The sequence below is a fragment of the Poromitra crassiceps genome (assembly GCF_964638095.1).
Source record: "Poromitra crassiceps genome assembly, chromosome: 8".
Classification (NCBI taxonomy): domain Eukaryota; kingdom Metazoa; phylum Chordata; class Actinopteri; order Beryciformes; family Melamphaidae; genus Poromitra; species Poromitra crassiceps.
In genome coordinates this window covers 36,801,588-36,814,717 of record NC_139629.1, presented here as the reverse complement: position 1 = coordinate 36,814,717, position 13,130 = coordinate 36,801,588, and the positions used below count along the sequence as shown (strand labels likewise).

The following is a 13,130-nucleotide window of genomic DNA, read 5'->3' as shown; positions in this document are numbered from 1 at the left end:
CGGAGGAAAAATGGCTCATTACTGCGAAAGCAGCAGCATATATAACTATAAGTCCATGAAGGGAAACCAAAGCTGCTTCAAGGGCGCCATACATTACGCTGAGGAAGGTCTTCTGCCCAGGTTTGAGGAACTAATTAAATCCTATGAAAGGACATTTGGTGTGCTGGCTTCTCTCTTCACTGAACTCTTTGCTTGCCCTGTGAGTTTTTAATCCATTTTGAGTGTGCTCACGAGTCACGACCCGTGTTTTTCTATCGCCATACATTACCTCACAGCTTTGATACATTACCTCACAGATTTGATACATTACCTCACCGCTTTGATACATTGCCTCACCGCTTTGATACATGTACATTGCCTCACAGCTTTGATACATTACCTCACCGCTTTGATACATTACCTCACCGCTTTGATACATTACCTCCCAGCTGTGATACATTACCTCCCAGCTTTGATACATTACCTCACAGCTTTGATACATTACCTCACAACTTTGATACATTACCTCACAGCTTTGCGTAAACCCATTTGGATAGCGAGGACTGAGCCATCTTTATGTCTCAAACTGTAATGCTATCATGCCCAATGAATACAGCATTTCATATCAGAATGTGCTGGTCTAGTTAAAGGAGCAATTACACTAATAACATGGTAGCAGAAGCAGGAAATTAAAGTCTACCATCATCTTAATATTTTGGGTTGTGGTAATTACTGAGCAGTTAATTGCAACTCTAAGACATTCTACCCGTCTTTTCTATATCTGGGTTCTCAGGCTTTCGTCTTGGATAAGCAAACAGATTGGTAAAGTTGGAGTATAAATGGGGAAGGGTGCCCAGGCAGTGCAGCGGTAGATTCCCTATCTGCAACACGATGATCGCAGGTTCGAGCCCCCATGTTGCCTCCGGCTTGGTCGGGCGTCCATACTGGCACAATTGGCCGTGTCTGTGTGGGTGGGAAGCTGGGTATGTGTCCTGGCTGCTGCATCTGCACCAGCGCCTCCTCTGGTCGGTCGGGGCGCTTGTTCGGGGGGGGGGAGAGGGGAACTGGGGGGAATAGCGTGATCCTCCCACAAGCTACGTCCTGCCGGTGAAACTCCTCGCTGTCAGGTGAAAAGAAGCGGGTGGAGACTTCAAATGTAGGAAGCTTGTGCTAGTCTACGGCTCTCCCCAGATCGGCAGAGGGGGTGGCGCAACGACCGGGGCAGCAGCGGGAATTGGCCAAGTACAAATGGGGAAAGGAAACAGTTCCCTTTGTGTAAAGCCCATCATGGCCCAAGCACTTAGAGGAAGTCTGGGTAATAGCGCGACCCCCCTTGATGAGAGCGGGCAGCAAAATAAATAAAGGGCAAAAGAAAGAGCGAGAGGCATTTGATGTATCTGGCTGCAGGCGAAGTCGCTTGTTTGAAGTTCGTCAAACCCCGGCCACCCCGGAAGGACCGCCTATCGCACAAAATCCCCCGTTCCTCTCCTCTTCCAGCCGCCTCCACTTAAATTCTAACCCCATCCCTCCGACTGTCGGCTGGAGACAGAAAAGATCAAAAGCCAAAAGCTCTCGGAGAGAAAAACAGTATGCGACAGAGAGAGAGAGAGAGAGAGAGAGAGAGAGAGAGAGAGAGAGAGAGAGAGAGAGAGAGAGAGGCAGAAAGCAACGGTCACAACTGCAATCCAAAGCAGCAAAGAGGACAACAGTGATACTGCATCATAACTGAAAGGCAAAGAGGGCAATGCAATTTAGTGAAAGGAGGTCATGGTCTTTGTCTTACACTGAGGAGCAGACTGGCTTTACACTGAGGAGCAGACTGGCTGCAGCAGCTGACATATGCTCTGCAGCAGCTGACGATGGCACTGGACTGCAGTGTTCATGTTCTGACAGACAGTCAAGCCGTTTCAGCAACATTGTTTTCCTGCTTTCACCCACCTCAGCCCCCTCAGAATACATCTAAAGACATAATTCATAATTCCATCAGACGAGGGAATGACGAGAAAAACAGACTTACAGACTCTTGCCCTCCACCCCTGCAAGCACAGCACCCATAGAGCAGAGTGCACTGTGCCTCAAGTTGCACTACACAGCACCATCTAGTGGCCATGTGGACGATCATAGCCAAAGAGACATGGAAACGGCTGGACAAACAGGTTAAGTTTTATGAGAGATCTCCATTTTAGGGGACTCTCAATCATCAAGGTGTCCGCGCACTATTGCACAGGAGACTCCATGTACTTAAGCCTGGTTGTGATATATTTTTCAAAGATGCAGGCTAGCAATCCACAGAGGGCTGATCCATTCTGTGATATAATAAATTAAGTTAAATATATGCACAAAACATCCCATGAGACAATAGAAAATAATATGTTTTTTTTTTTTTTTTACTTAAAGGCTTAAGAATAAAAGACAAACCTCAGATACATACCCAGGAGTACAGGTGCAGTTAAACTGCAGAAAATCAACAGCGGTGGGTCAAACTCCAGTCAAGATTTTTGCAGCGTTAAGCAACGACACTTGCAGAATAGAGCTGCAAGGTTTATTTGATTAATCAATTAAATTAATCATCAACAATTTTGATAATCAATCGGTTTGAGTAATTTAAAAAAATAAATCCAAATTCTCTGATTCCAGCTTCCAAATGTGAATATTTTCTGGTTTCTTGACTCCTCCATGACAGTAAACTGAATAGATTTGGGTTGTGGACAAAACAAGACATTTTAGGACATCATCTTGGGCTTTTGGAAACACTGAATGACATTTTCCACCATTTTCTGACATTTTATAAACCAAACAACTAATCGATTCATCGAGAAAATAATCGTCAGATTAATCGACAATGAAGATAATCGTTCGTTACAGCCCTATTGCGGAACCCTGCTGAGGCTATGTCTCGAACGAGGTTATGGCAACGGCGAGACGTGAAGCTTCATGTAGAGTGGGATGGTGGAGAGGAATGTCAATGGCTGCAAAGTGGTTTTGACAGTGTACAGCCACCTGCCCTGAAGGCACACCTCAGCTCAACACAGACACAACACCTCAAATCATCACGTCTCTGACAGCTCTGACACGCCGCCCCTTCACACTCATCTCCGCCTTGGGTAGCTCAAGAGACACACTCATGCTGAATGCAAATGTGCACCTCCAGACATGTGGGCTGATCCCTCATGGACTTCAGCCCTACTTACCATGATGTTATATAAGCTGCTGATAGACACGCCTTGATTTCATTTTTTATTTTATTTGATTCTTTCATATTTTTCTCCCCGGGAGAGCCGTAGGCTAACACATGCTTCCTCCGATAGATGTGCAGTCGACAGCCGCGTCTTTTCACCTGACAGCGAGGGGTTTCACCGGGAGGATCACGCTATTCCCCCCAGTTCCCCTCCCCCGAACTGACTGACCCAGAGGAGGCGATAGTACAACGACCAGTACCCCATCGGCTTCCCACCCGCAGACGCGGCCAATTCTCTCTGTTGGAACGTATTACCAAGCCGGAAGTACGGATCTCCACGGTGGTGGGTAGCAGAGTACAAGTACAAAGTGCATAAAGTAGAAATACTCAAGTAAAGTACCTCAAAATTGCACATTAAGTACAGTACTTGAGTAAATGTACTTAGTTACTTTCCACCACTGGGTGGGTGGTTGGGTGGTTGAGTGGGGTTTCAGGGGGTGTCACGGCCCCCGCTGTCCTCAGGAGGCAGCACGTTCCTCCAACCCTCATTATTCGACACACAAGACAGATCATGACACAGTCCTTCACGAGGATCTATATAAATACACTGTGCCCAAGCAAACACACGCACACACAAAGAGAGACGCCAATTAGTCTCTGCTCTGGCTGCCCACCTGGTAAATATACACCTTCATGCCAGAGAAGGTGAAGGTGCTGAAGTGGGGCGTGGTGAGGTCCTCACAACAATTGCCTATTTATCCTGGGATGATGTAGAGCAGCGCAGACAGACATGGATGTCACTTCTGCTAGATGTATTCAATTATTGTTGTGTTGTCTCCACAGTAGGTGTTAGGCCAGGCTAAGTTCAATGCATCATATGAGCAACTTTCTCGTGAATCAATTACGAGTCCTCACAGCCAAGGAGAAGTAAGACCATCAAAGTTGTGTGGTCGCGATTCATTCCCAGAGTAATTTTCTAATTAGTTCATGTTATTCTAACAACAATCTGGGCAGCCATAATATATCATTCTGACGACTGATAAGACTCTGGGACAGAGGGCTGATATTTTGAGGTTTCCGGTTGTAGAGCGGACGTATGCGCCAAGACCTCCGCTACCGTCGCTGTTTATAGTCCAATGACGTCTCATTATGGAGCTTTCTGTTTATACTTACACCCAGAGTCGACTCTGGGTGTAAAAACAAGTCTGAATGTATAGAAGTCAATGGGGAAAATGACCCTACTTCTCGTTTGATTTACAACCTCACTAAACACTTTCCTAATGAGTTTATGGCCTCAGTCTAGTTTCAAATCTTCTTCAATACAGCATGATGTTCATTTTGTAAATGATGCTCCCATTTAGAGTCAAATAGACGATAAAACAGACTCTGCTTTGGGGCGTGATTGGCAGGTCACCTGTCCAGTGATCATGCAGCTCGCTCAATAGCAGGCGGCGCTGCATCTCTGTCCTGAGATTTCTTTTTTTAAGAAATAACCATTGGGTGCTTCTAACTCAACTCCTGTTTAGTCCACACCATCGCCCCCTATGGGTCAACAAGAATGTGGAATAAAAACGCGGTATTCGATAGGGAAAAAATTATTTGTGTCCATTTACTGTAACGTTTACTGTAATTTGTAGTGTGATTAGCTGTCAAGTGCTTGGCTGAATTAATACATCAAATGCAAATGTTTCGAGGCTCTGTGATGACGAGCGGCCGCTTGTTTTTCTTCCACTCTTTTAATTGGTGACCCTGCTGACCCCTGCTGGTGCAAGAGACACACAACGCCAGTCCAGCCTTAGCATGCACTAAGTGCTAAAGGCCTGCCCACGCACATCATTATCCAGAAAATGGCACAGGGCGAATTTGGAAATGACTAGGATGTGTCTGCAACCCAACCTCCCTCTCTGTCTCTCTGCCATTCCCTGCCTGAAAGCCAGTTCTTTCTACACAGTCATTATAAAGGCGTGTTATAAAGGATGTCTTTTTGCCTTTGGATTGAATGGAATGGATGTGTCGATGTGTTTAGCAGAGAGAAATCCTCCCTCGTCGAGCTGTGGAAACACTCACATTTGGCTCAGGTCATTTGACAGCTTGGCTCCCGGTGTATGTGATTGATATGTACTGTGTAGAGGTAAGGCATGAGGGGACTAGCAATATGCTTTGGGTTCAAGCTGTGTTTATTGATCAAAATTGTAAAATCGTCAAATGCAACCATGTTCATGGTTCAAGGCTGAAAAGCCTCTGAAGCATCAGACGGTACATCTGTCCACTGATATTCAGGATAGTGACAATAAATAAAAAATTAACATATAGATGGATACTTGTGTGAAATTTGAACAAAATTAGACCAGTGTAATATTGATCAATTATACAATATGTAATCCAAAAACTAATTAAAAACTTTATCACCTCTATCATAGCTGAACCAATACTAGCTGACACACCATGTTTAATTAAAGGACAATGCTGGCCCCATACAACGCTCTTTTGAATGAGAGACCCGCTGAGAAGGCGGCCCTAGCAACTAGTTAGATGCTGTTCAGTGTGTGGAGCAGGTGATAATTACCTCCGCCGACGGAGCTGGACCCCCCGCTCGGTCTGGCGAGGAAGAATTGTTTCACTTCGCAAACCCTTTTCACGGCAGCCATTTTGTTGTGTCAAAGCAGGGTAACTAATCCCGCACTTCCATCCCACCAGCCACTCTCCTCCCGCTGCTGTTTGTTTGTTGTTGTTGCAGAGGTTGTCTGGCCGAGGAGGTTTGTTTGTTTGTTTGTTTGTTTGTTTGTTTGTTTGTTTGTTGTTGTTGCAGAGGTTGTCTGGCCGAGGATGCCGTGTGTAATTTCCTCTGGGAGACAATAAGAGAGATGGAGGGAGCGATACTCTGTGTGTGTGTGTGTGTGTGTGTGTGTGTGTGTCATAGACTGTATAAAAATATGGATGTAGCCACTGTGACATCACCCATTGGTTTGTGGACTCCCGTTTTGAAGCCTCGAGTTTGGCATTCTGCCCGTCGCCATCTTGTTCATTTGTTTTGGGCCAGAGATGCAGTGCTGCCTTCTCAATGGGTTGGTTTCAGATTAGGATTGGGGTTTAGGGTTAGCATGATGTCAGGTTAGGGGGTTAGGGCTAGTTTTAGGTTTAGGGCATATGTGTGTGTATCCCTCCTTACCGTGGTCTCTCGGCCAATCGGAGCAGAGAAGACATACTCCAGCTGGAAGACGATCCCCAGAGCACTGTGATTGGTCATCTGGAGCTCCAGGCTACTGCGAAGGCCCAAGACCTGAGGGAGGGCTGCTGACGGCACGCTGGGGAGACACACACACACAATGAGTGAGGGGTGTGGTAGGACAGAGACAGGAAAAGCAGCGGAAAGAGATGTGATGGTCCAACTGTCAGTCATAGCTGTCATGGAGAACGGGCTAATGTGATTGGCTGTCTAGGCTAGGGGTCGGCCCTAATTGGCAAGAAGGAAGTGATTTTGAGGCTGCTTGTGGGAGAGCCTTTGACCGCCACCAGAGAAGATGTAATGGCGTCCAACGTGTCTACAGGTTCAATGCCAATTCTGAGAAAGCCTGACTGTTTGAGAGTGTGGATGGACAATGCCCCTTTGAATGTTCATTTTTGTCAAAGTTTAGGCGTCTACTGGAGGGAGGGCTGCGGCGGAGGCTGTGCTGGCCGGTGAACCGGAACGACAGTACCGAGACGTGAGAAGGTAGGCCCAGCCCCTTACAACCAGGCTGTAGCTTGTATGCTAACGTTAGCCCATTCACCCTCTACATGTTACCATGCTGTAGCTTGTATGTGAGATGATCAGCATAGTTCCTACACACTTTCCATTTTAAAGCAGCTACGAGCAAGATTTTCGATTGTTATTAAACAGTATAATTATAATATTGATGGATCACATCTTACCTATAATAGTAGCTGAGACCAAATCTGTGTGAATCGGAGATTGCTCTCTTGATGATTATAGAGTCTGTGTCTGTCTACCGGCGGGCCGGATAACCCCGGAAGTGAAACGAAACGGTTTACGGCAGCTGCCTGCCTTCAACCGTTTCGCTCTGCCTAGCAACAGACCATAAACACGGAGAACGCCATGCAGGGGCTTGCTACTCTCGCGAACATCTCTCGTTATATTCTAACAGTTTGTTTGGAAGTCATTTTGTTATTTTGTGGTTATGGCCGAAGTGGCTGCCGCAAACCGTTTCATTTCACTTCCTGATCTGCCCCGGCCGCAGACAGACTAATCGTCAAGACAACACTGGCCGATTCACTTGGGGTTCAAGCAAGACTACTCGGCGTTGGTCTCGTCTACTATTAGAGGTAAGATGTGATGCATCGATATTAAATTTAGACTGTTTAATAACAATCGAAAATCTTGCTCGTAGCTGCTTTAAAAGTCCATATTGTTCCAGACAGAATTGATGTTCTTGACTGGATGTGATGTTGGTGCAGGGTATTTCATATAAGGCAGCATGCTGACAGCAGCTGGGTAAGAAGAGCATCCCTCTGTCTGAACAACACACCACAAAGACTCAAAGTGGCTCTACAACAACATACAAGCTAGAATTGTGTGTGTATCAGACCTGAACCACAACATTTTCCATACTTTTCCTGACATTTTTCCCCAAATCCGAAACTATTCAAGACCTGGAAATGATCAAATTCCTTTTGAATACTTTTCCAGACTCGTAGGAACCCTGACTGACACTTTGTATACAGCAGCGGTGCTGTGGAGCTCCGCGTGTCACGAGGTCTTCTCGCTTCACAGACTCCTTCAGTAGAAGAGGACTATTTTCTTCCCCTCTCTTTCTCTGCTGTCTGAAAACAGCACAAGCAGAAGCAAGACAGGCTGTCTGCTCAGCGCTCACCACGCACACAAAAAGGCAAAGAGAATAATTATTGCCTACACATGTGTTAACATACAGTAGCAGCCTGCGTTTTCCCTCTTTATACAACATGTCATGCTTAGCCAACTGCCGGCCATGTAATGGGAGCTATTATTTCCAATGGTGATTATGGTTATTCATATAATACGCTAATTGAGAGCGGAGGTGTTCTGTTTTATTTCATGCGTGTGCGTGTGTGTGTGTGTGTGTGCGTGTGTGTGTGTGTGTGTGTGTGCGTGCATGTTCTCTGCATGTAAGAGGCCCACATAATCGCCCACATAATTATCATATGTGCCGGCATCTCGCACAAAGAACGATTGGAGGCGGTGAAGGCTATAATGTATATACAGTACGTTTCAATTCAGACACACACTTGTTGATGTTTTCACCCGTCTTCTGTTTGCCTCTAAGTGGGAGGAGGGAGTGGGATATCACTATTCTTCTGAGTGTGATATGACTATTCTTCTGAGTGGGAGTGTGACATGACTATTCTTCTGAGTGGGAGTGTGACATGACTATTCTTCTGAGTGGGAGTGTGACATGACTATTCTTCTGAGTGTGAGTGCCACACGACTATTCTTCTGAGTGGGAGTGTGACATGACTATTCTTCTGAGTGGGAGTGTGATATGACTATTCTTCTGAGTGGGAGTGTGACATGACTATTCTTCTGAGTGGGAGTGTGATATGACTATTCTTCTGAGTGGGAGTGTGATATGACTATTCTTCTGAGTGGGAGTGTGATGTGACTATTCTTCTGAGTGGGAGTGTGATATCACTATTCTTCTGAGTGGGAGTGTGATATGACTATTCTTCTGAGTGGGAGTGTGATATCACTATTCTTCTGAGTGGGAGTGTGACATGACTATTCTTCTGAGTGGGAGTGTGACATGACTATTCTTCTGAGTGTGATATGACTATTCTTCTGAGTGGGAGTGTGATATGACTATTCTTCTGAGTGGGAGTGTGACATGACTATTCTTCTGAGTGTGATATGACTATTCTTCTGAGTGGGAGTGTGACATGACTATTCTTCTGAGTGGGAGTGTGACGTGACTATTCTTCTGAGTGGGAGTGTGATATGACTATTCTTCTGAGTGGGAGTGTGACATGACTATTCTTCTGAGTGGGAGTGTGACATGACTATTCTTCTGAGTGGGAGTGTGACATGACTATTCTTCTGAGTGGGAGTGTGACATGACTATTCTTCTGAGTGTGATATGACTATTCTTCTGAGTGGGAGTGTGATATGACTATTCTTCTGAGTGGGAGTGTGACATGACTATTCTTCTGAGTGTGATATGACTATTCTTCTGAGTGGGAGTGTGATATGACTATTCTTCTGAGTGGGAGTGTGATATCACTATTCTTCTGAGTGGGAGTGTGACATGACTATTCTTCTGAGTGGGAGTGTGACATGACTATTCTTCTGAGTGGGAGTGTGATATGACTATTCTTCTGAGTGGGAGTGTGATATCACTATTCTTCTGAGTAGGAGTGTGACATGACTATTCTTCTGAGTGGGAGTGTGACATGACTATTCTTCTGAGTGGGAGTGTGACATGACTATTCTTCTGAGTGTGACATGACTATTCTTCTGAGTGGGAGTGTGACATGACTATTCTTCTGAGTGTGATATGACTATTCTTCTGAGTGGGAGTGTGATATCACTATTCTTCTGAGTGGGAGTGTGATATGACTATTCTTCTGAGTGGGAGTGTGATATCACTATTCTTCTGAGTGGGAGTGTGACATGACTATTCTTCTGAGTGGGAGTGTGACATGACTATTCTTCTGAGTGGGAGTGTGATATGACTATTCTTCTGAGTGGGAGTGTGATATCACTATTCTTCTGAGTAGGAGTGTGACATGACTATTCTTCTGAGTGGGAGTGTGACATGACTATTCTTCTGAGTGGGAGTGTGACATGACTATTCTTCTGAGTGTGATATGACTATTCTTCTGAGTGGGAGTGTGATATGACTATTCTTCTGAGTGGGAGTGTGACATCACTATTCTTCTGAGTGTGATATGACTATTCTTCTGAGTGGGAGTGTGACATCACTATTCTTCTGAGTGAGATATCACTATTCTTCTGAGTGTGATATGACTATTCTTCAAAGGTCAAAGGTCAAAGTCAAAGGTAGTTTTATTGTCCCCGCAGGGAAATTGGTTTGCAGACAGGGAAATCTAAAAACACACGTAGTGCAGCACAAACACTAAAACAGGCACAAAAATACTCACATAAAACCACAAAGGCTAAAAACAAACAAACACTTAAGAGTCAAGATAAAACTACAGCTAAAAACATACATACATAAAACATAAAAGCACAGGGCAATGAACAAGTATCACAAAGTGCAAAAGGTAGCATCATAAAAAGTGCAAGAGTGAGCAGTAAGGTGCAAACAGGCAAAGTCAGGGAATTATAATTCTAACTGCCGTTTAGCAGCTGAATGGCCGCCGGGACAAAAGAAAGTTTGAGGCGCTTGGTCCTCGTCGCGGGCACTCTAAACCGACGCCCTGAGGGCAAGAGCTCAAATTCTAGATGGAGGGGGTGATCAGGGGCCTCCAGGATGGACGTGGTCTTCCTGATCACCTGCCTCTTGTAGAGGTCGAGGAGCTGGGTTAAGGTGCTCCCAGAAATCTTGCTTGCCACCTTAACTAGGCTACCGAGCCTGTTCTTGTTGGCCATGGTTGTGTTGCCGTACCAGGCCACCATGCAAAACATAAAAACAGATTCAATAAAACTCCTATAAAAAAGTGTCATGAGTTCAGAAGATACATTAAAAGATCGCATTTTTCTCAAAAAGAAGAGACGCTGTTGGACCTTTTTTGATGTGGCAGCAACATGTGAGTCGAAGCACAACTTGTTATCAATAACAACACCCAGGTATTTGTAGCTGTCCACGATCTCAATATCTTCTGAGTGGGAGTGTGACATCACTATTCTTCTGAGTGTGACATCACTATTCTTCTGAGTGTGATATGACTATTCTTCTGAGTGGGAGTGTGACATCACTATTCTTCTGAGTGAGATATCACTATTCTTCTGAGTGTGATATGACTATTCTTCTGAGTGTGATATGACTATTCTTCTGAGTGGGAGTGTGATATGACTATTCTGAGTGGGAGTGTGATATGGCTATTCTTCTGAGTGGGAGTGTGACATGCCTATTCTTCTGAGTGGGAGTGTGACATGACTATTCTTCTGAGTGGGAGTGTGATATGACTATTCTTCTGAGTGGGAGTGTGACATGACTATTCTTCTGAGTGGGAGTGTGACATGACTACCGGTATTCTTCTGAGTGGGAGTGTGACATGACTATTCTTCTGAGTGGGAGTGTGACATGACTATTCTTCTGAGTGGGAGTGTGACATGACTATTCTTCTGAGTGGGAGTGTGACATGACTACCGGTATTCTTCTGAGTGGGAGTGTGACATGACTATTCTTCTGAGTGGGAGTGTGACATGACTATTCTTCTGAGTGGGAGTGTGACATGACTACCGGTATTCTTCTGAGTGGGAGTGTGACATGACTATTCTTTTGAGTGGGAGTGTGACATGACTATTCCTGTAAGCCAAAAGCTCCTCCACATTGTTACTGTATGCAATGTTGAAAGAATACCTGCCTTGCCTTCACAGAAAAGGCACATCTCACTAAAACACAAACATCAAATCATCGGATGACGCACTGAACCAGGGATTGATGGAAGAGATTGGTATTTTGACTGTAATATGCAGTGGATTGTGTCATGGCGGAGCCGCTAACAGTCCTCACTGTGTGTGCAGACCATTATGCTTTCAACCAATTAGGCCTTTTTGCAGACAGGCTGTCAGTACAACTGTAGTTCTCCACAAAGCCTGCAGGACGGACATCATTAAGGAGACAATGACAGTGAAATCTACTGTCTAACAATTATGGACCAAAGCCTTCAAATGTGAAATGTGCACACACACACACACACACACACACACACACACACACACACACACACACACACACACACACACACACACACACACACACACATTTTGACATGTTCAATGCTTATTACACACACACCTACCTGTATTTTGACATGCTCAATGTGCACACACACACACACCTACCAGTATTTGTTTGGAATGCAACGCAACGTTCGCACTCATCAAACGTTCCGAAATTGGGGTCAATTTGGGGACAAGTGTGCTCGGGAACGCTACCAGGCCCAATTCCTGCAAATTCAAGGAGCCAACACGGCATAGTTTGAGACACGGATCGAGGTTAACTTCTGTTACAACCTCGCTGAAACACCTTGGTGCAAAGCGGCGACCACGCCTCCCAGAACCGTGTGCACGAGACGCAGCGACTGCCATCAAACCTGCTGTGTCACGTGCGGTCAGTTTTGACCGCACGTGACCCGATGCAGTTTGACAGGGTCGGGGGTCACGGGGGCGCAGGAGGCAGCGCGAGCCATATCTCCCTGATGGGCCATGAAGTCAAAACACACAGAGGCGTGTGTTTACGAGGAGGGAGGTTTGTTTGGCACGGGAGAGAAGGGACGCGGCGTTTATGAGCCTGGGGTTGGGTCAGGCTGCGGAGGGGTGTTATCGGACGTATCTGTTCTGAGCAAGGTCGATGGGCTACTTAACAAGAGACGTGTGAAGTGTAAACGTAATGTATTCGGTTGCACAAGATTAAATGGAAAATGGCTGTGTGCGTTCACCTGTACCGGTTTTCACCTCTTTTGTGAGCAAGATATGCGGAAACAGTTATGAATTGATTCATTGTTCATTTCATGGACAGATAGCCCATGGTCCATGATCAGTTCAATAGATTTGGGTGGTGATCTAAATTTGTGCACAATGAACTTGCCTGGTTTGGAGGTTTATCAGATGTTTGCGACCCCAGAGGGGCAACACGTGATTTCCTGGATTTCATTGGCTTTAATATTGCAGGTCAAGGGTGTTTGTTTTGTAGCACCTGACTGCCCTGTGTGTTGATAGAAAGCAAGACTGCTGACATCAAACACACAAGAAATCAACTCCGTCATACATTTTTGTCTGCTCACAAAGTAAACGCATAGGGATATTTATCAATAC

General features: G+C 45.4%; 1 protein-coding gene across 1 annotated transcript in view; it reads right to left on the bottom strand.

The window, feature by feature from the left end:
- The window catches only part of nphp4 (nephronophthisis 4), a gene marked incomplete at both ends in the record, with an annotated part of 207,644 nt that overhangs the window by 121,465 nt on the left and 73,049 nt on the right, over positions 1-13,130 (bottom strand). Inside the window, one exon of the mRNA XM_083641194.1 lies at positions 6,327-6,462. Coding sequence (XP_083497320.1) covers positions 6,327-6,462 — 136 coding nt within the window. The remainder of the gene's footprint in view (positions 1-6,326; positions 6,463-13,130) is intronic.